General features: G+C 38.3%; 1 protein-coding gene across 4 annotated transcripts in view; it reads right to left on the minus strand.

Annotated features, from left to right (window-relative positions):
* ARHGAP10 (Rho GTPase activating protein 10) overlaps positions 1 to 22936 on the minus strand; it is a 152694-nt gene that overhangs the window by 85798 nt on the left and 43960 nt on the right. For 3 of the 4 annotated variants that reach the window (XM_074823837.1, XM_074823835.1, XM_074823838.1), the window contains exons 4-7: positions 10101 to 10172; positions 6701 to 6802; positions 3429 to 3539; positions 1286 to 1390 (exon numbers count right to left, since the gene is read on the minus strand). In XM_074823837.1, the coding sequence (XP_074679938.1) occupies positions 1286 to 1390; positions 3429 to 3539; positions 6701 to 6802; positions 10101 to 10172 (390 nt within the window). The remainder of the gene's footprint in view (positions 1 to 1285; positions 1391 to 3428; positions 3540 to 6700; positions 6803 to 10100; positions 10173 to 22936) is intronic. The other variant, XM_074823836.1, reaches the window with a different exon arrangement.

Consider the following 22936-nt stretch of genomic DNA (forward strand, 5'->3'; position numbering starts at 1 on the left):
CTCACTCTGTTAAGCTAAGCAGTCAAAAGAAGCAAGTCTGTCCTCAAATTTCCTCCAGAAGCACCGACTTCTGCCATGAAAATCTGCTTATGAAGTTACCACTACTCAGTTCCCCTACCCAAACCAAACAACAGCTCAAGAGGAAACTTGAGACTTAAACATACGGGAAGAAAATTAAAGGAATGGTATCATGACACATGAATCATATCACTATGTATTACAACTGTAATCCTCTCTTCCACCTTCCCGCCTCCCTGCTACTGCCTGCTAGTTAAGCTATTTCTAAAAATAGACTGAAACCTCTGAGAAGTAGTTTCTGTGTCTTAATTCCAGGTGCCCTTAGAGGTCAACAAAACAGACACACCACCATGAATTGCTTGTTTGCAATAGGTACATGGTTTGTTCCCTACCAACGGGCCTCTGGCACATCCAAGTTGCTCTGAGTGAGTTTTATTCTTCAACAAATCTCAACAAAGCAAATAGACCACTTGACCAATGATGTCATCAGTCCCATTGCTTCAGCCTGTCACCTTGCTTCCTATTCTCCCAGTCCTGAGTGGATCATGCCAGGCAATTTGGTGTGAGGGTACACTGACTAGTGGTGGGCCCCCGTTAGCCTACCCTTGAAGGACCACATCTTTTTGTCAAATATGCCAGGGGTGCTAACAACCAAGTCTCCTTATACAGTTCTGCACCCCAAGCCAACAGGGATGTTCTTGCCTGAAAAGGCTGCTTCAAGACAAACAGAAACTCCAAGTCACACTGCTGGCAGAGATGCCAAAAAAAAAAAAAAAAAGCTGGTAAGCCCAGCTGTTGTTCTTTCTTTTTCTTAGTTATGGAAAATACAGCCCTTATCGAGCAATGACCCTCAGACATGACCACCACATACTTGATTTCAAGCACACCTAAAACACTGAGAACCTTGGCACTCCATTACCTATTCTCTGAATTCTCCAGTGTTGTATGCATTTTAACAGACTTCATTGGGTTTTAAATTCTTTCATGACAGTACTTGTGCTATGTGTCTATAAAACACTGGAAAAAGGAGTGGGGGCCTTTTACTTGGTGTTTATTTTTTAGAGGAGCATTAAAAATGATGAAGAACTCACTGGAATTAGTGACGATTTGTTCCATGATGTGGCTGGTTAGCCAGGAGATGGCACTATATTTCCAGGCAATGCACTAGCACCGGGGAACGTAGTGACAATAGAGATACTGTATATACAGTAAAGTGTGTGATTTCACTCAAAAATTAGAAAAGGCATAGATATTAATATCAACTTACATTTTGTATATTTATCTGCAGGGTCATTTTATAATGATTGAAGTCTTTAGCAAGTTCATATCCCTGATGATAGAAAGTGAACAAACCCTGAAAAAATGATAGCACCTGAAATACAAACAAAAAACGTGTTAGAATGAAAAACTCAATTTACCAGAATATGATTGCTGACGTAGACTGTCTTGGAAAGACTAGAGATGACAAAATGATTATTTTTAGGCAAATTGCCGCTAGTGCCTACAGTTTATGAATACTTATTTAGATCCAAATGATCAGCTACGTATGTAGACATTTTTGGGTGGCCCTGTCTCAACTGATCTCTAATTTAAATTTGACCACAGTCAATGTATACTGCCTATCTCCCAAACTTTCCCATGTAATGTTTTCCTACAGCTGCTCTGATACCAATGATGTCTGGAATAAGTATTTGTGCTCAAGGAGGTAACAATCAGTCTGCCTTTTAGTCACCATTTCCTGGTCATTCCCCTCCCTGCTAATGACCACGTTGAGATGACTTTCATAACAGAGTCAACTGGTTTGTTCGAAGAATGACACTTTCCCTGCAGTATCTTTACCCATCACTGATCTTTGTATGCAGATCTGACCCTCCATCAGAACTGGGAAATGTTGCCGTTTCTGACTTCAGTGTTTCAATGTAAACGAATGAATGAGTGCTATCATACTGGAAATAGGGTGAGGCGCAGTACTTCCTACCTCTCCTGTTTGGTTCAGGTTGTTGCAAAGAAGCAAGTGACACAGGAAAGAACTCTCTTTATTAAAGAGAACAAACAAAGAATGTATTTAATAAAGTCTGAAGCCAAAAATGTAAAAAAAAAAAATGCAAAAGGAGAACAGGACAAGAATTTTATACTAAATAATTTAGGTTTACTACCCTAGTGTAAACTTCAAATATAAATTGACCAACAAAGTTCAGTCCCATCCAGAGGAAGCTTCCAGAAAAGAGAAAGGGACATGTTTCAAAAACATAATTTGAAGATTCATTACTCTAGTCTGGCTCTGAGGAAACTTCAGATGGTTTGAAACACAACAACAGAATACAAAACTATTTAGAATTTTTAAAAAAAATATTAAAAAACTAGAAATTTTTTTAAAAAGCAATCAAAAACCAAACAAAAAGCACCAACACATCAACAACAAAAAATCTCACACCATTTTTCACAACATTTTCCCATTCCTCGAACAATGCTAATACATTTAAAGCAATTTATTCCCACTTAAGGATTTTAACAATTTTTTCATATGGGAATAAGCTATATTAAAATACAACTCTCATTAATTCCATAATGACTATTTTGATTAGGGTCATTTGGGACTTTTTTCACTATTACATTAAAATAATTCTGTCAGAATAAAAAGACAGACTAGGTCCAAAAACACAGACTTCAGAGCACGAGTGAATGGAAGTCACTTCTACAGTCCATCCTCTCTTTATCTCAGTATTACACTTACCATTCTCTTGTTGTTGCATAAAGTTGCATTTGTACTACAAAGCTAAAGCACATCTCAAAATTTTAGGATAAGCTCTTTTCAGATATTTAAGTAAGTCTGGTCAGTACATGTATGATTTTCACTGAAATTCAGTGGAATCCCTTGATTTCTGCACAGCTTCAACTGCAACTGAAATCAAACCTATCAGACTACCTGATAATGAGCTTTTTAACCAGCAGCACCCTCTTAATTAATTTATATCTGCACTTCTTCACCAACAGGCCTCTAAGTGCAACCTTCACATTGAAAATGAAATTCCTTACATTAGTCAGGAATAACATTTCAGTGGTTAAAAAAAAAATTGCAAAAAGTCTGATGCCTTGTCTTGAATCCTCTATTCTAACTTACACCATAAATCAAGGGGTTTGCAGTACAGCACAAGGTTTCACACATTTTCTGAAAATCAGCATCAACAGATCCAAATCAACTGTAATTACTGAGGTAAAATTTGAGATGCCTGGGTTACGTGTATCTGTACTAGGAATTTGCACAGGTGTAACAAGAGTGCTTTAAATTCTGTTAAGTCACACAATTGCATAAGTTTCCCCAGAAAACATAGCTCCTTGGCTTTTGTCCAATTGCATTCCCTCTCTGTCCCCTATGAATTACAGGGTAGGCTGAATTCTCTGGTACTTACAGGTTCCACACACTCAAATTTCTTCCGCTCCTGTATCTCTTGCAACTTGCATACATACTCGAGTGACAGCTCATAGAAGTGTTTTCTATTCTGCTCCACTTGGTTATCTGCCTGCACACAGAATACAGCTAATGAAGTTTCAAAGACATTTTGTAGACAGCTTCAAAATGACACATGTATAGCATAGAAGTGGCAAGCAATAAGATAATTTTCTCCAGACTGGCATTTGTTGCTTTACAACACAGCTCATTCATTTACTTTTAAATGGCAGTAGCAATTCCCTTTTACTAGATAATGTATGTTGTTTTGAATCATGAGGCTAAATTTTTAGAAACATTGCAGTAACACCTCTTCAAGCTTCCTTTTTACGGAATCCAAGCCAAATACATCAGAGCAAGTACTTGTGCACTGTTTTAATAGCATTGAAAAGGTGCCTGCCTACACAGAGAGAGGGAGCTAGCAGCCTCTTCCATCAGAAAAGGGGGAAGTCACCTCACCAGTCAAATTTAGGAATGTTACTGTTGAAATCCAGACTGTTGGTACTGTAAGCTTTATTCTATAACCCAAATAACTGCTGTAAATACACAGTACTGTACCTGTGCTCACTCTGACCAGCAAGAAAAGCAATTAAAAAAAATATTCCCTTATTGGTAAGACACTTCACAAGTTTCTGCAGAGCATCAAATATTTAAAAATGCCTTATTAGCTGCCACTGATTTTTAGCTCAGCTTTGCTGAAATGCCAACAACATATTGATGGCGAACAGTTATATTTCAGCTGCCATTCATCTGTACATCAATATTTAACTTCCTAGCATATATGTATTATTTCATTAAGTTATTATTTAAGGTACATGTGCCCTCATTAAACTATGACTCATCAAGAACTGGGCAACGGAAACCTTTATTAAAATACATTAGAAGTAAGGCTACAAAGGGATACTCAAAGTAATTAACACTTAGTCTTTGCCCATGTGACAATACCAAACACTTCTATAGTAAATTATAAAAGGGAATGGAGAAAGGGTTAGGTGAAAGGACCAGACTTAATATCATACACTCTCTTAAATACTGAGAGTGTATCTTTCAGGCAGAACAGTGACTACTATGCTTTAAGAGGATAAGTCAAATTAGCTTTAAGACAGTTTTCCCTTAAGACAGGCTTTGCTTTGCTGCTCTGTGCTAGAAACCTGTCAGCAGTTAAAGGGGCACAACAACAAATGCCATTAAAAAAATAAGCACTGATATGCACATCAGTAAGAAAACATGTTTCAAAATGCCATTTCATTGCATCCTATAAACCATGCAACACAGGAATTGAGTTGGCAGCAAAGCTTCTAATGATATAGACATGTACTGAAGGGTAACAACAGAAAAAGATTATGAAGTGGGTCTCCTAGGACATCTGGCTAATCGATAGTAAGACTGCCCTATATATACACCAAAGCCCCACACAAGCCTGTTTCTATCTTCTTTGTTTTTCGATTGTTAATTGTCCTGGTTGCCTCCCCCGCCCCCAAAGAACACAATACCCAACACAGCCATTTTATCAACTCCTCTCAGTTCCCCTGTAAATAAATTATCACATCACTCTCCAGTTTTTTGAGGCATGAGCTTCCCTGTGCACCCAGCAAGTTTGCTCACTGTTGCATTGTACTTTGTGTACTGCCAAAGAAATAGAGAAGACACACACCATGCCTCAGTGAAATTTTAGGAATATCCCTCCAGTAAGAGAGTCAAAAGCTATGTCAGTGTAAGACATGCTCCACAACATGGCATGTTTTTCATCAAATTTTTGTCACATTTATACCTGCATCCTTTATTTACTCCAGTCAGGAACTGACACAACTAACAATGTCTAATACTAAATTAGGAAGCTCCTGTGCAGTTATAGGCACCTATTTTCTAAGCTTCTGTAACAAAGTTTTTCCTATTTAGCACTCTGACAATATGCTGCAAGTCCCTTTTCTTTTAATTGCTTATACATTTATACTCCAAAATTAAATGCACAAATGAAAGCACACGACTGAAGAATTTCAGAATTTTGCTCATGAAACTTTGAAGGACATTTAAAATATATCTATTTGCTCATTCTAGTCTTCACATGTGCTTTAAAACTTCAGACTATATTTGATACTGCTTCAAAATGCCTCTTGCAGGCATTTTGTATTTTTCCATTGAGGTTAGGTCTCATTTCAGACTTTGAGATATGGTTCCAAATATCATCAAGAGATCATAATTAATACTCTTTCATGTTTTCTGCATCAAGTTCTTTGGCAGCTGATCAATTTGATAAAAGTACAGGTCCTGACACATGAGCAATGCCCATTAATTTCACTGGGACAACTCAACTCCCCCAAAGACACTTGTTTATGCATATGAGGGCCTATGTTGCAAATACAGCATTGAGAAGTAACATCCTAGTAAAACTCAAGAACAATTAGAGTTCTTAAGTTCCTAGCTAGCTTGCCAGTTAAATTAACCATTTTTTATGAAGAATGGCAGAAATTATTTGTGGTGGGGTAGAAGGCAGCGAGAAGAGTTCTCTCTGAGGAAAACGTTAAGTGTTTAATGATACAAGGTATTAACAGACTAAACATTAATAATTCTGACATAATTACATTTCCCTGAAAAAAAAATCCTTCTACCTGCAGCAAGTTTGCAAGATTTCTCTGCTGTCTTCTCACATACTATTTGCTGTTGCTCCAGGAATAAAAGCTATTACAAATAAGGATGATGATAATAAACCCACAGGGACAGAAGGAATGCCAGGCAAAACAGATCTGTTTATAAGTTAGAAATTGTCAACAAACTTTTTTGTAGCATTACTTAAAAAAAAAACCAACACATAGATCTTCAAAACATAAAAAAAAAAAGGCACAAAAACACTTTCTTCAGGAATACAAGTCTTGCTGTACTTTGCATTAAGCACTAACACAGGACACTTAGCCAATACAACGCAATGTAAATTACATATATGGTAAAGCCTCATAAGAAATGCAGAGTTTTTCACAATACACTTGCACTTTGCAATTCCCTTAATTATATAAAAAAAACTAACATGATGTTCAGTACTTCATACACACGCCAAGTAAAGCCAATTCAGAAAATGGTAGGGGTACACCACTAAGTTCAGCAAATACTGATTTTGTCACCAACCTTTCCAGCTGACAGAAATTTTTCTTTTTCGAATGCTGGTTTTGCATTTGCATAAAATATATTTACCTATTAAAAAGCCTTTAGCTTGCATTAAAAAAAGAGAGGTAACAATACCTCTTGTAATTGTAGCTCTTTCTTCTTAGCTGATAAATTCAAATGTTTTTCTAACAAACTGTAGTTCTTCTCTGTCTCTTTATCAAACTTTTTCTTTTCCTCCTAGACACAGAAACAAAGAAAAAATTCATTTATACATAAAAATGTAAAACAAAGCATCCTTCCTTCTTCTTTTAGAATTCTACTTCATCAGAATCAAACAGAAACAATCACAGCTTCAATAACTAAGGAGAAGTATGTTTCCAACTCACTTTTAAAATTAACTTAAAGGTTAACTTGAAATTAAATTCCATTGTATCATTATAGTGAAGCTTATCACACAAATGCTTACATCTTCTAAGTTAAAAAAGACAAAAAAAACCCCAACTCTTCTTGATTTACTGTATTTTTCATTACTTTCAGGGATCATCCACATCATCTTGTTTTTGAATAGAGGACTTCCAAGGGAAATATCAGTTTCACTGAAAAAAAATAACTTTCTATAATCAACAGGGAGAAATTTCCAACAGTTCCACAGTTCAAAACCCAAAGCGAATATAGTTTCATATTCCATAAGATTTCTGGATTTTAAAGACCTCTGTGCTAAATCCCTGCTTCTACAAGACTGTTGCTGCACCCGTGAAAAACAAAGACTTTTTAAAATAAATAAAAATCTCCATAAACCATAAAATCATGCTAGCAAAAGAGAAACTCTCACAGACACATACGAGTAACATTTGCATGTGCAAATCCATTTCTCTGACCACCAAAAGCAATGCATTGGAAGAGGGACAGCCATTAAATGGTCCTAGGAAATCAGAGTTCTTGGATCTAAGTTAGTAGAAGACATTGTAAAACAACACTTTCATTTCCTCACTCCTACTCCCCTAACTCTGTTTTAAGACAAGAAATCAGTATTGATGAAATCAACCAACCAGTTTTGAAGCTATTTTTAGTATAAATAACTAGAGTTGAAAATTATCTAAAATAAGTAAAATATTTAATTACATATTCAAGAACTGACAGATTTACTCATCAGAAATCTATCAGTTCAATTAAAAATATTTTTCTACCATCTATCAGTTTGGAATTTCATTTAAATGTATTCTACCCAACATACTGGTTAGACTGTACGGAAATACTTGCTCATATTTTTTTTTTCCTCTTAATCTTTCACTTTTAATAATACTATATATGAGTGTTACACATTTTTGTTCTCTGAACAATTGGATTCTGAAGATGGCATTTTATTCAAGAGGGGATCTAAGCTGTTTAGGGTTGCTCCTCGCAAGGGCTTTTACCAAAAATGCTATTTTTTTCACCATTATGCCAAGTAGCTCCTTTAAAAAAAAGTAGCCACAGTATTCCTTACTAACTGAGAAACATTAAGATATGCATGTGGTATTAGTGTGATTAGAGACAATACATTAGCATATGGGAAATTAGGAAGAAAGTAGATTGGGGGGGGGGGGACGGGGACACATGGATGGACAATCTTTGAGTTTATGTTAGCAAAACTTCCATTGAGCTGGTCAACATTTGGGCGCTGTCAGAAAAAAAAAAAAAGAGCACTACTGACTTCTAAATAGGCAAAGCCAGAACCTTTGCACATACAGTTTGGGATTAGAGTAGCAATACCTTTTACTACGCGGTAATTCAGTAAGGGTCTCAGTTTCTAGCACTATGGAGCTAAACTTTTTTTCTTTTCTTTTTCTTCTTAAGCCTAACTCAGACCATTTCATCAGCAGGGGATATAAGATACAGGAAAATCTGAGACAGCAGATACAACTTTTATTTTGTAATGGTAGAGTGTAAACTTTTCCCAAAGCAAATACTACACATTGTTCCAGATATATTCCACTACTAGATGCCATAACTTGGGTTTTCTGAGCTAAGCAGTACTGTATTTCCAGTGTCAGCACTTTATTTTTAACTGAATATTTATTCAATATAATCTTCAGAGTTAAATTTTTTTAGAGGATTTTTATTTAAACGTCACACAATTATGCAAGACTGTTCTACTTAAGGTCACTGAGAATTCTGTCAAAAAAAATGGCTAAATCACAAAATAAGACCTTCAGTTTCACAGAAACAGTATGCAGGGACACAAGGGAAAAAACATCCATTCAAACAAAGTGTGAGATATAGACTGTGTGAATGTAACTTGTCACGTTAGAAACATCAGGGACAGAATTTTGACTAGGAAAAAGTGAAGATCATGAAATAAATTAAAGCATTAGGACTTCTCACCCCAAAACTGGCAATGTTCTTTAACACCAAAAATACTGTTGAAATAATCCATTCATCTCAGCTGCTTCGAAGACAATAGGTTACATTTAGGATTAATTCCCTTTTTCCTTGGAAAGCTCCCTATATTACAGACCAAGTTTTTATTGTATGTTGGTTGGGACGTCTAATATACTCAGAAGTCCATAAAATTACACAAAGCTCATTATACTACTGAACTGTAATGATTTATGATCAACAGAGCGTTTTCCGTTCATGAACAGTGAAATCGTATTCCAAACGTGTTAATCATTCCTGCAAAAGTCAAAATGCATAGCACTCTTGTAACTGAAATATTGTCTTCGTTATTAAATACCACTGCTGGTGAAGTCGTGGAATCATAAAATAAAACATCAGCAGACTAGTAGTTTAAAAATGTATGAATTAAGTTTTGCAACAGAAAACTGTGTTGAATAGTTGGGGTTTTTCTTTTTTTTTTTTTCTTTTTAATAAGCATTTAGATTTCTCACTGGAAGAAGGAAGGTAGACAGGCAGAGAGATCAAACTTGTCCTTGTTAATTTTATCCAAAACTAGTCCATACTTAGTACATTAAGTTTACTTTGTCTTTTTTTTTTTTTAAATATACACAGAGTGACAATCTAAAAAAAATTACTGAACACTTTCACAAAAAAAAAAAAAACAAACTTTGACTGAGTTCTTGTCTTTGTCTCTCTACCAGTGGAAGAAAACAGGGATGGAGAGGCTAATGAGTTACTTATTCAAACAAAAAATAAAATAAAGGTAATTTTCACTTAGCAGGTTGCAAAAATGCTGTTAAAAGCATACAAATGAGCAAGTTAATATTTTTCAGCCTTTGACTGCAACTGCAAGCAAATACAAAGCAGTACAGGGTTACCCATTAGGAAGGGGGGCAGGCTGTTAGCCGGATTGTTCCTATTCCAGACAAGAGATAAGGGAGGGGGAGGAGAGCAGGAATGGAAAGGACACATTCTTCTCCTCTTGAAACATACTTTCCATTTGTTTCTGAAGCAAGTTCTCAAAGTACCAAAAAAAAAAGTGTGAATACATGAAATATAAACAACAGTATCTCACTGCCAAATACATGTCATTACTGCAATGCAATCCAAGTAGAGAAATTAAACAAACTTATCATAAAGGCAACGAGGGACAAACCTTTACAGCTCCTAGCTGCTCTTTCCTAAATCTTTCCAAAGGTTTGATCAGAGTTTCAGTAACACTGAGTGCCTAAAGAAAAAAAAGCATGGGTTAGGTTTCTGTAGCCAGACTGACAAGTCACTTGGCATTGGCAATAAAAAGAAAAAAAAGCAAGCAAGCTCTGGGGTAAAATAAAGGAGAAGCATGCAAGTTAGGAGTCATAAATCCTAATCCCCCCCCAAAAAAAAAAAAAAATCACATCTCTGAGTTCATTTAAGCTTTCAAAATTTCTATTCCTTATTTGAATCCACTATCAGGAAAATTAAATCTAAAACAAATGCAGATATTTCAGAAATTTAGAGGCTGCAGGCAAACTCCAACTGTCTTACTCGTGTCACTAAGACTTGAAGATCACGTTGACAGTCTCAGTGACTGAACACCAGAATAAGACATAGGACAAATTATTTTCATTTGGGGACACAAAAATTTCTGCAACAAGGAACACTACAAACCACAATAGGCAACTGAATAGCAAATAATAATCTTTTAACACCCAGTGAAAGCCATTAGGCATTGATATATATGTCCAAATATTTACATTTAAGTACATTAAGAGAACCTTAAGTTAACCTAAGTGACAAAATCAAGAAGTGTAAAGTCAAGAAACAAGAGGTTTAGTTGACTGGGTGAGCAGCCACCAGTGCACTTATGATAAACAGCCTCATTGCCATACTAAAGAGAAAAAAAAAGTACACAATACATCATTATAAGACAGAAGGGTGGAGCTTATTAGATCTGGCCAGCAAACACAGTTTCCAGTTCACATGAAATGTCACCGGAGATGGAGCAGGGTTGGGTTTGGTGCAAACATCACTCAAAATTGTAAAAATGAAATTTCAGCAAAGGCTGGAACTTTTTGAATGCAACAGCAGCATGGAAAAGATGGCAAAAGTGTTGGGAGGTGTGGAGGAGCAGGTAGGATTCTTTTGGTCTCAGTCGTAAGGCAGACCCACATAGTAAATCATGCCCAGGACCGGGCTTAGCAGAGCCACGGGGCTGAGCTACCAGGGGTCCATGCAGAGCTCCCTGGAAGCCCACCTTAGATACAACAGAAGGCTTTCTCTCTCTTCGCCCTCCCCACCCCACCTCAAATGTGAAAAGTTTCAGGTAAAACATTGCAGACTTCAACCAGCCTTCTGGAACACTTCTGAAAAGCTCTTATCATAAAACACAAGAGGCTCTGGCACAACACAAACCTGAACAGCGCTGTCTGCTCCCACCCACCCCTGGAGCTATATGCAGGGATTACTGTGGGGAGTCATCCTGCCAATTCACTGTAACCAGAGCAACCCAAATTTTTAAAACAGCCAGGGCAGCACGCTAAACTATGTAGCTAACTGGAAACCCAAGTATCTGGCAAGTCTGGGCCAAACTGCATGTTGCACAGTCATCCATCCAACAGATACTTCCTAAATTCAGAGCACGTGTTCTCGTGAACCGAATGTTTTCTTTCTGCATCCATTTCCTGATTTTGTCAAACACACTTAAAGCACCTTTCAGTGCACTGTTGGTGGGAACAACAGAAAAAGGAAACCTGACTATTTTGTCTTTCAAAAGCATACAGCAGCACCAGCCTAACCATGACACAGGAGACCCTTGCGTCAAGCTGGAAGGTAGGGGAAGGATGGAGCAACTTCTGTCACGTCTCCAGCCCAGCCAAGGGACATGCTCCACAGTTCACCCCAAGGCTTTGAGAATGCTCTCTGTGGCTGGAGAACCAGCCACTCCCTGAGCTGCCGCCGCTCCTGCCCAAAGAGAGCCAAGGCAGTCAAATGGCCCAAACAGGAGGTGAACTGTGGTTCTAGGAAGGATTTAGCCCACCTGGCAGCCTGTGAACATATATCCTAACTACTCAAGTAGTTACCATGGGTCTCCAGGACAGTTTTTAGGATACTCAGGTTTTTCAAATTTTCTCAGGCTCCCAAAACTTTTGTGGAAATTCTTAAGGGCTGAAAGGAAACTGTAATTTGGATTTACAATTGGATCAAGCACCAGAAGTGTTTCCTGGAACACAACAGAATCACCTGAGGACTGAAGGATCTCTCCTTGCTGAACGCAAGGATTCTCACAAGTCAGAGTGGAGAACTGCTCATGAAAATCACAGAACAGTCCTTCTATGTTGAAAAACTTTAAATTGTTTCTGCCAGTTTCCTTGATACTGACAAAGTGAGGGAGAAAGTTATGAGGCCTCCTCAGAGCAAAACGCAGAGGATGACACCAGCTGCCAGAAGGTAAGAGCACCATGGTTAGTAAAATCATTAAAAAGCATTTAAAGGAAGCAACTGAGCACTTAAATGGTCAGAAGGTTAAAAATAAATATCTAACAAGAAGTTGCTTATTAGTTTTTTTGTGTAAAAGTTCAAACAAGTGAAATGTAAGATCAACAGGCAGTTAATGTATGCTGAACATGAAGTCCGAGTCAAAGAAAACCATAGCACCTTGATGTAACAGAAAGGAGAAAAAAAAAACAAAAACCAAACAACCACCAACCAAAACAACACACATGCAGAAAAGGCTGTGGTTTATAAACCAGCAGGACTGGCTGCAAATCACTTGGTCTGCTACACTCCTGTGCAGCATTAACCATGGGAACCACTACAGGAATTTGTTTGAAGCAGAAAATAATCTTTAAATCAAAATGGGATGTTCCCTCAGCAACTGCCAACAAACAGATTCCACTGCTGCCAGCGGTATGATATGTCAGTAACTCTTTCATTAAAAGAAAAACAAGCCTCCCTCCCTTCCAAAAAAGACATTTCTCATTTTGCACAACTTAAACTTTTGTTAACAGATGCCTCTCTAGCAGAATTCTGCCTGACATACAGGTATTTATGATTTGTCACCCCCTTTGCTTTCTGTGTCTGGGTTAAACAACAGAGGTCTTGAGTTATTTCTTGGTGAAGTGGGATTTTGTAGATCTTTGGTCATTCTCATGGAGCTTCATACCAGGCCCATATATAAAAATAAGAGGAATATTTCCTCCTCAGGGAAATGAGCATGTATGTGAGTTTATATGTCTATAAACAGAAACTGTCAAGTCTTGGGTTTTAACAGTATCTTGTCTCATTTAACAGTGAATTATAGAGCCGTTCTTCTAACTGACAGAAATAAAAATTAAATTCATTATTAAAATATGCACAATACTAGATTAAATAGGGAGCTGTTCGCACTGTTTTCCAGTACTTAGAACCCAGCGCTTGTTATGAAAAGCTACAGAAATATGTGTACTTATTTATAGAACAAAAACATTATTTACACTGCTATTCATTATTAGTTTATTTATAGCTTGGGAATTCAATTCTTTTTTTCTTCTTTTTTTTTTTTAAATCATGGAAAACAGATCAGTAGACAAAAAAAAAGTAATATTCTCCCAGTATAAGGAAATAAACTAAGGATGACTTGAATATAGTGATCGTTATCATTTGCACCTTCCTTAACAACTGGAACCATGTTAAAATGTAACATTCCAAGAAAAGATATATTAGGCATTTAAGTTAAATATTCATTAATATAAAATTAGATGTTCCTTCCTCTTTCAGCTTCTATCTTGACTCTTAAATTAATTTTCAACCCTCTACTCCTCTAATCCTGGCAGATTATGATGATAGGAGTGTACTGTTTAAAAAGCTCCAAAAATTCCTTTTTTTTTTTTTTTGTATCTCTGGTCTATCCAAACCTACCTGAAAATATATACTCGATTTTAAAATCTGGCAGGCAAACAAACTGTGGCAAGTGTAAGTCGTAAGTGAATCAATACAAAGAGGTCATGTGTCAGGTAACAGTATCTTAACCAGCTACGAATGTCAAAGTCGCAGGAATGCTTTAAAAACGTTTAACCCGATGAGCACACGTGCCTCGCGCACACAGTCGGAAACTGCTTATGCTATTCCTGTTCTATTTGCTGCACCTATGGAAAGGTCAAAGAAGTAACTTAACTTGAACATAAACCTGGCAACAGCAGCAATAAAGTCATCATTGTCATCATCACCTCGGAAGATCACTGTATCCAACATTTCCAACAACATCTTAAAGCAGGCTTTCAGCTTTGTGTACACCTCCTAAGTTCAGATGCCTTTACAAAACTTCACCTGCTCAGGCAGAAGAGTTGTACAGAACGGTGATAATCCTGACCTTTCCAGCTCCATATTCTTCAAAATAAACAGAATCACAGAATCATCTGGGTTGGAAAAGACCTTGAAGATCATCTAGTCCAACCATTAACCAACAGGTTATAGATTAAGGGGCCTAAACCAACATTTCCTAGAGCAGCCCACAAAGGCACAGACTAAATCCATTAGCAAGTGCGTTTACAGCTGTTCGCTACTTCAGTAGTCAAGTCAACAAGATCCAACACGTAACTTACCAGTCAGTGCCAGTCCATAAAACGACTATTTAGCCTATCACTTCTTCTCTTCTCAGAGAAGGTGGGAGTACAGCTGTTGAGGGAGAAACTGCTTCCCCAACTACCTCCTCCTGTGAACTGTAACCTGACAGACAGCACCATCCACCAGCATTCAATGCTCCTCACGCTTCTTCACCCTCCTGCAGTAGGCTGGAGCAGGCTCTCTGAAGTTCCCCCTCTGTTTTCAGGCCCAGTCAGACTTGTCCTGCAGAGGAGGAAGGCTGCTTGCATGGGCTGTAAAGGAGTTTCAACCCACAAGAGCTGTCTCAGAAACTTAGTCTAGCCCCTGTGTCTAAAAAGGCTAGACCAACTTAATCAAAATTTTTTTTGCTTATTAGACAAATGCAGCAGTGGTCTCTCAGCTTGCATCCTAAAAATGTCCTTCGACCTCAGCCTTTACTGTAAGAACTGGAAATTATACTTTGCTCACCAATGACTCTGGTGGTGAGGTAAATACGTACACTGACTCTGCTCCATTCTGAATCTAAGCATTCACCCATACAACAGAGGTTTACTGAGAAATAAAAAAAAAAAGCAGCCATAAACATACACCTCACTGCAGACTGCACAGAAACACAGGAGAGCTGAGATTTCAACTCTCATCCCAGGAACCGGAATGCAGACTAGATGCCAAACAGAAAAGAGGGTTTTAAGTTTCCCCGTGCACCGACTGGAAAGATTTATTTGTAGACAGGGGCAGGATTGTTTCTCCCCCCCCACAAAGCAAAGAACAAGGCCGCCAGTCTGAAGGGCAGAGCTCATGAAACTGAGAAAGCGTCAATGAAACTAGATCTGGGAAGGAAGTTTGGCCCTACTAAGTGCAACCGAGAACGCAGAAAGGAAGACATACCTAGCAGTGATTCAATAGCGAAGTAGTTAACACTGTTGCTAAATAAATTTACTTTTTAATAAAGAAATTTTCTATCTACAGCTGCACTTCTGCTTACAGAGGATATAGCTCTGCCGTGTTTATTCTAAGAAACTGTAATGTTCAGCCTAGTAAAAAAGCTGATTCTGATACTTCCAAAGTTGGGGAAGAGGGAAATACATAAAAAAATTTTTCCTCCAAAAAGCTTTCCTGCTTCACATACTGAAACTTCTCAAAGCATTAAGATTTACACCTGAAACTCTATATTATGTAACTTTAAAGATACCATTCCACTACTGAGGACATCAGATGTTACTTGCAAAGCCTTAATCTCTATTCTTTCTTTTCCCATGAGAACGTGATTTGCTTTTACACGAATGTGCTCCCCGGCAGTTGCACAGCCAGCTTTCCTGCCAGTGTGCCCTGCAGATAAAGTGGTCATATCTCTCTAACCACTCCTCAGCACTGGTTTTGTATTGAACTGGAGCACTGATGACTGCAGTCAGTGAAACCCACACCCAAAACTCGTTTGTTTGCAAATGCAAGTTTTCTTCTTGTAAAAGCATCTGGATTTTCTCGCTGCTCTAGAGCTTTCATTATTTAAGATTGTAAAGCTATGAGGAAAGGCCCTCAGCCACACATTGGGACTACAAACATGGGTGTTGGGAGGTTTTTTTTCGAAGGACTGGAGTCTATAGACTAAAGGATTTTTAAGGGGGTCCCCTAGCACATTATTACTTGTGTATCCTTGCATGTTTGCAGAAGCTATAAGAACGAAGTGACAATCTGTTCCTCTGGACTGATTTGCTGTGGAGGAAGCCATCTGGTATCAAAAGACTCAGGCAGACAGATATATCTGGATATGTCTTGGAGACAATCTATTTTGTACATTTCTGAGATGCCAGGAGGCACCTGTAACAAAACAAATCATCCTCCTCTTAGATGTTCCAGAAAACTACCCCCAGGGTTTGGTAAAACAACAAATTCCTCAAACTGTTCCAAGGTGAATTCCCTAGATCATTAGTCCTCTGCGCCACAAGAAATGATACTGGCAGACTCCTGTGCTCTGCACTTTCTAGATTTTTTAAAAGCAGCAGCCTTAGCTTACAGCGAATACAATAGCAGGACTTCCGAGTCCTCCCTTCTAGTCAAAGGTTATTTCCCATTCAATCAAAGTTTATGACTGATCTAAGGGACAGACAGCTAAAAATGCCTCCTATGACCTGTCTGGTATGCTGTGCTCTGCTCTGAAAGACTGTCTGCACTGATTCACTTGCCATGAAGCTGCTGGCCTCAAATTAAATTGGTATCATAAGCAAACAATAAATTCTTTCATTTTTTTAAAAAAAGATAAATTAATACAGTGTGTTTTAGTAAAGATTACTTACTAATAGCCCTGGCTTTCAAACAAGTTTATGAAATACTTTCCACAATAAAAACACTACGAAGCCATAAACAAAACAAACAGGAATAGAGACAGAGTTTCACCAATAGCAACAAATCACCTTTTCCCCATCTGAAGTGGAGGAAAGCTGTGGATAACTCCTTCAAAGAAACACCTTCCCTTAGCAAACCCAATATGCAAGAGCTAAACCATGTGACACACCAGAGCATCAGTCTAGTTCTCATATAGCCAGAGAATCACTTCCAGTCTTTGGAATCAATGGTTGTATAAAGATCTTGACAAAGCGAAAAGGCTGCTCGGGAAAGGAAATAGCATAATGCCCATTTTCTTCGTACATGGCAAAGCTCATTGCTGAGCAGAAAGATGCCGCTGAAAGGCAAGGAAGCCAACAGTGAACAACAGCTTCAGTGTTCAGTCAAGAATGAACTGGTCGATTATTGTCAGCGCTGTCCTCCACAAGAAACAGTGGTGTTATTAACAACCAGCAAAATCCAAACTGGTGACAGTTTTACAATGCAAATTCCAAACATTTCCCATTGATGAAATAACAGAATGAAAATTCTCTCCTGGCTTATGTTGATGCTTGTGAGACCACAAAGTTATCTGGAAGAGGAAGCTAGTGGTAACAGAACTTTTCAGTCATATTCACTCAGAGGTGGGAGGAACGCACCCAGAACTGGCTTCGTACTTATTTTCTATTGTATAGACAACAGTCATCTTTATTTTATAGATTAATGTGCACAAGTTCATAAGTAACTCACAAAACAATTTCAGAAGACTATATATAACATTCAAAAATAACTAAATAAATAAAAGATTCAATGTCAGGAATCACCAGAACACAGAGATGTGCCTGAAGTAGTCATAGTTCTGCATTTGTGTTCCATATTCTGAAAAATTATATGATTGCCATCTGGCCTCATGCCACGCAGAGGAGAAGTAAAGGCTGGGCAATGAGATATGGCAACAATTGAAACTGAAAAAGATTTTATTAAATTGGACAATTTGCACACGGAAAAAAAAGGATCTAGGTCCTGTGATTAAGGTAGTCAAATGCTGTTTCTGAGAAATTCTGCTTTATCTGTGCCTCTATCTCTGCATCTGAGATGCTCACTATGCCTAATTTTTCAGAAGTGGTCACCAATTATGTCTTTTCCACTGTCTTGGCTGATCTATTTAGTAGTCTGCATTGTCAGTGGACTTAAAAGGACCTGAACATGCAGAGTACTATATAATACCTTGAACTCTTATTGAACAGATCTTGAATGCATCTTACATCCAAAACTACTGGATATTAAATCAGTGAGTAAACTGATTGCTACTCCACACAGATTTCTTCAGATGACTGTGAAGAGAGATTAAGATTTATGAACCCTTAAATACCCAAGTGCAAAAGACCAAAGAAAAGCTCAGAAAAATTAATACTACCATCTTCACAGCAGAGTAAACTGGTGTAAACACAGAGTCACTGAACAAAAAGTAATAGAAAACTATTCATGAACGCTACGTGTAAGTGAGCACTTAACCTGTGAAATAAATACTCATGCACTCTAAGAGGTAAGCATAAGTATAAATAAGTATATGAACATATTTGCACAGATTATTCAAATTCTATCTTTAACCTTTTGAGTTTATGCCTTTGAACCTTAACAACTTCTTTTAACTTGGGAAACCACAACTGGGAAACCTCTCCCCCTTTTTCTTTATTTTTAAAGAGGAAGAAGAAGAAAGAATGAAATAGTGACTTCACTGAAATATTTCTTTTAAAATCCATAGAGAAACAATTTCTCATGTTCCTGATTATATGCTGGGAATAATTCTGCTTTTCGGAGAGATCCTATTTTTAATTGGATTCTGACAACCTGGTAAAACTGACAAAGAATGCAAAAGGAGTTTTGGGAGGCCAGGACTGCAAAGATACCTGTGGCATAAGAACAACAGTCTTTCTTTTTAAAAAAAAAAAAAAGTTCAAAAAATAAAGTTCAAAAAATAACTATGTAGCATCTTTCATTCAAAGGAACAGAAGTGTGCCAAAACTGTAGCAGGAGTAGAAAGACCCTATCAAAGTAAAACAGCAAGTTTATATTGCCTTGGGAATGACAGGAAACATAGTAAGGTGAATATAATTGTATCAGAAATCCTATACAAAGAGAAATGTGATGGAGTAAAAAGGAAATACACAAGTACTTAGGGATAAAGTTCGAAAGACTAAGGCAAAAACACATTTTATTTGGCAACAGACAAAAGAAAACCCTAAAAAAAGAGGTTCTTCATATGTATTTCAGAAAACAGAGTGGAAGGAAGCTATAAAACCATTATTTAACTGGAGAGTTAAAACAAACCAACGACTAAGACAACAGCAGATTTTAATAGTCTTTACAAAGGAAAAAAAAAATCTCAGTTAATTATAGCAAACCATCTAACAAAGTGGGGAAAAAATGAATGTTAAGGACAGTAAGGATTTCTTAAGAACATTTAGATGTATTCCTACATTACACAACTGAAGAATTAATTGCATTCAAGTCAGAAGGGGCTTTGCTTTGGAGTAGTTTAAGAACTCGGCAAAGCAAACTAAAGGGAGAGGCAGCAAGGTCCCAGAGGATGGTAAAAGAGCAAACACAGCAGCAAAAGTGAGAGTGGAGGAGAAAGCAGGAACTGAGTTACAGACCAGACATAGCAGCTCTGATACTCAAAAGTCCTGGAACACACTACAGAAGGTTAAAAGTTACTTTGAATTTGTTAAGAACAATATCTAGTTTCCTTTTTGAGATCAGCACAGTAGCTGATCTCATCAATGACACTCTCAAAAGCAAAGGTGGCGACCTGGTCTTAACAAGTAAACCACACGAAGAATGAGAAAACAACATCCTGGTTGCAAAACTACGCTGAAAAATACCTGTTCAGCTAAGAAGACATATCAAGCATCATATAGGAAATTACAGCCAAGTTTCCTGCATGATCCAATTTTCCGTAGCAAGTTATGGAGTGACTTACCAATAACTCCACCACACTAATTAATATATGTGCGGAGTGACATAAACCCAAGAGAAAATGTCAGTGCTTTCAGAAAGCAGGATTAAAAATAATTTTAACATAAAAGAGAGATGGTCTAAACTCAGTGTAATTTAATAAGGAAAAATACAGATGCAAAACACCACTTTGAAAGGGTAACAGTGAAAACACTACAAAGGAAAAGTGATCAGTTTTACTCCATGAATACTGTAGAAAAGTTCCCAGCTTAACCTGCAGTAAGGGACACTTAGGATGGATATCAGGTGAAAAAATAGAAGAATAAACAGAGTAAAACTAGAGAAATCCCTGTTCCTGGAACTTTTTTGAAGAATAGGTTAGACCAGCACTTGTATATATGACCCTGTTGCAAGTCACAGCTCTGGCAGGGCTGCAGGAACAGGCAGCCAACTCAGTCCTGGCATGGGAGTAAGCTAACCAAAAAGGACACGAGACACCCCTAGACAGGAGCTAAGAGATTGCTGGAGACAGCCTGTAACTGGGAGAGATGCTGACAAAATTTACAGACAGTGCCCTGAGGGCTGACTGGACTTCCTGAGTGGTTAAGGGAGAGTTATGTGAAAAACAGAACCCTAGAAGCAGCTAAAGGGCAGGAAGGAGGACCTCCAGGGAGGGGATGCGTGCCCAGCTAGCACATCAGGGTGACTGCACCAGGAGTGCCAAGTACTGCCGAGATCACCGAGGGAACAGTACAAGTGCTGTCAAATTTGGTTATGATTTAACAAGACTGGAATCAACAGGGAAAACTAATTAGGGATAGGCTGGTCATTGGGGTGGAGGAAGGGAGGTAGGAAGGTGGCAAAAAGGAAAGTGAAGGAGGAAAGGGATAACAAGCACAGGTGATCAGTACCTACCAGATAGCCCTGCGCCACAGCTCACCACAGCTTAAACAAGGGCCCAGCAAAGCCTGTTGTTCTGACTCCATCACAAGAACCAAACTTGCTTCTGCTGACAGGAGAACTGGGGCTGGGAGGGAGGTGGGGTGCCCTCCCTGGCAAGCCAGAGGATGGCGAGGTAGCGGGCCAGAGTATCTTAGCATTGCCATGTTGGTGCTTGTTCATCCCCAACTTCTTCCTAGTAGCCTTGTGAAGTTCCCTTTCATCCCTTCCACGACACTTTTGTAATGTCAAGGGGGCAGCACGTTAAGTCCTACAACTCCATTCATTCTTAACATGTAAAAATAATTTCCAGAATATTCTCAGGGACAAACTGATCTATTTCCTATCTGCCCTGGGGAATGTCACCAAGCTACAGTGTTATGGAAAAACGTAATTTGTTTTTGTATTGGCCACTCCGCAATAATTTCAGTGAAATGTATGGATTAATGCCAACTTCCCTTTTCACAAGCAACTAAATCCTTCAACAGTTGGGATATATTTTCAGCAGTCTTTGAAGTAGATGGGAGAAACGATAAATCATGAAGTGTAAGACTCCAACATCTGAATGAAACTATTAAATATCCACCAAATAAATATTCGCCAGACAACTGATAACTAAACAAGTAAATTTGTAGTAAACATTAACAGAAAGTTTTATGGACTCTGGATACACCACAGTCAATATTTTCAGAAAAACCTGAGAAGTGTGCCCAGGTGGCCAAGAAGGCCAATGGCATCCTGGCTTGTATCAGCAATAGCGTGGCCAGCAGGGACAGGGAAATGATCTTACCCCTTGACTTGGCACTGGTGAGGCCGCCCCTCAATTACTGGGTTCAGTTTTGGGCCCCTCACTCCAAAAAGGCCATTGAATGACTCGAGCATGTCCAGAGAAGGGCAACGAAGTTGGTGCAGGGTCTGGAGCACAGGTCTGATGGGGAGCGACTGAGGGAACCAGGGGGGTTTAGTCTGGAGAAGAGGAGGCTGAGGGGAGACCTCATCGCCCTCTACAACTCCCTGAAAGGAGGGTGCAGAGAGGGGGGATGAGTCTCTTGACCCAAGGAACAAGCGCCAGGACAAGAGGGAATGGCCTCAAGCTGCGCCAGGGCAGGGTCAGACTGGCTCTTAGGAAGTATTTCTTTGCAGAAGGGGCTGTTGGGCGTTGGAAGGGGTTGCCCAGGGCAGGGGGGGAGTCCCCATCCCTGGAGGGGTTGAAGAGTCGGGTTGACCCAGCGCTGAGGGATCTGGTGGAGTTGGGAACGGTCAGTGTGAGGTTCATGGTTGGACTGGAGGATCTTCGAGGTCTTTTGCAACCTAGATGATTCTGTGATGAGCACTTAATTTCAGTTTAGAATGTATTTTAAGCACAAATTTGTTTCATTTACAATATGGTAAAAAAAAAACAACTCAAATATCTAAAAATTTAAATGCACAGCAATATCTGAAATGCCCTCAGTTCTGTAATTATTAATTGATTTCTTAAATTTTACTTGATGTAACTGAAATTTATCTGCAATTCTACACTGAAACTGAAGTGAAGCAGTCAGAAACCTTCTGGTCATCTTCAAGGTGGTAAGGGGAAAAATGGTCAATAAAGAACATTCGTAACAAAGACAACTGAACACTTCTGGAAAAAATCCTGCTATATACTTTGCATCTTATTGGAAAGTCTTTGGATCCCCGATCTGATTCCAAACATCTGTGAGTGCAACATGCCCTAATATTCTCCATGGGAGTATCTTTAGAGCTCATGCTACTTAAAACATTCATTGAGATGTCAAAAAAAAAAAAAAAGAGTCAGAGCAGCAGCCGCTGAAAAGTATCTTTACCAGTCACCACACAATCATTTTCTCAGAGACTTATGGCCAATATTATATTAAGTCGCTCTAGAAACAATACATAACATTTGCTAGACTACAGATACAATGAAAAGGCCACAAATCTGGTAACTCAGAAAATATATTCTGTTTCTATTTGGAATTAAATATTTGCTTGACAATATTTTATACTCCCCAGTTTTTCATCAAACTGTCACTGTTCTAACAAATACTACATTTCATCCTTTTTTTATCAAGAAACTGGTATTAACTATCTTCTAACACCTTCTGTGTAAGCATGGACATCATACAAAAAAAAAAAAAGTAACATTGTTTTGTGGCATTCAGTCTGAAAAACAATAGTGTTTTACTATACAGACAGAGCTGGATTCTGCAC

Source organism: Strix aluco, chromosome 4 (genome assembly GCF_031877795.1).
Source record: "Strix aluco isolate bStrAlu1 chromosome 4, bStrAlu1.hap1, whole genome shotgun sequence".
In the NCBI taxonomy this organism is placed as follows: Eukaryota; Metazoa; Chordata; class Aves; order Strigiformes; family Strigidae; genus Strix; species Strix aluco.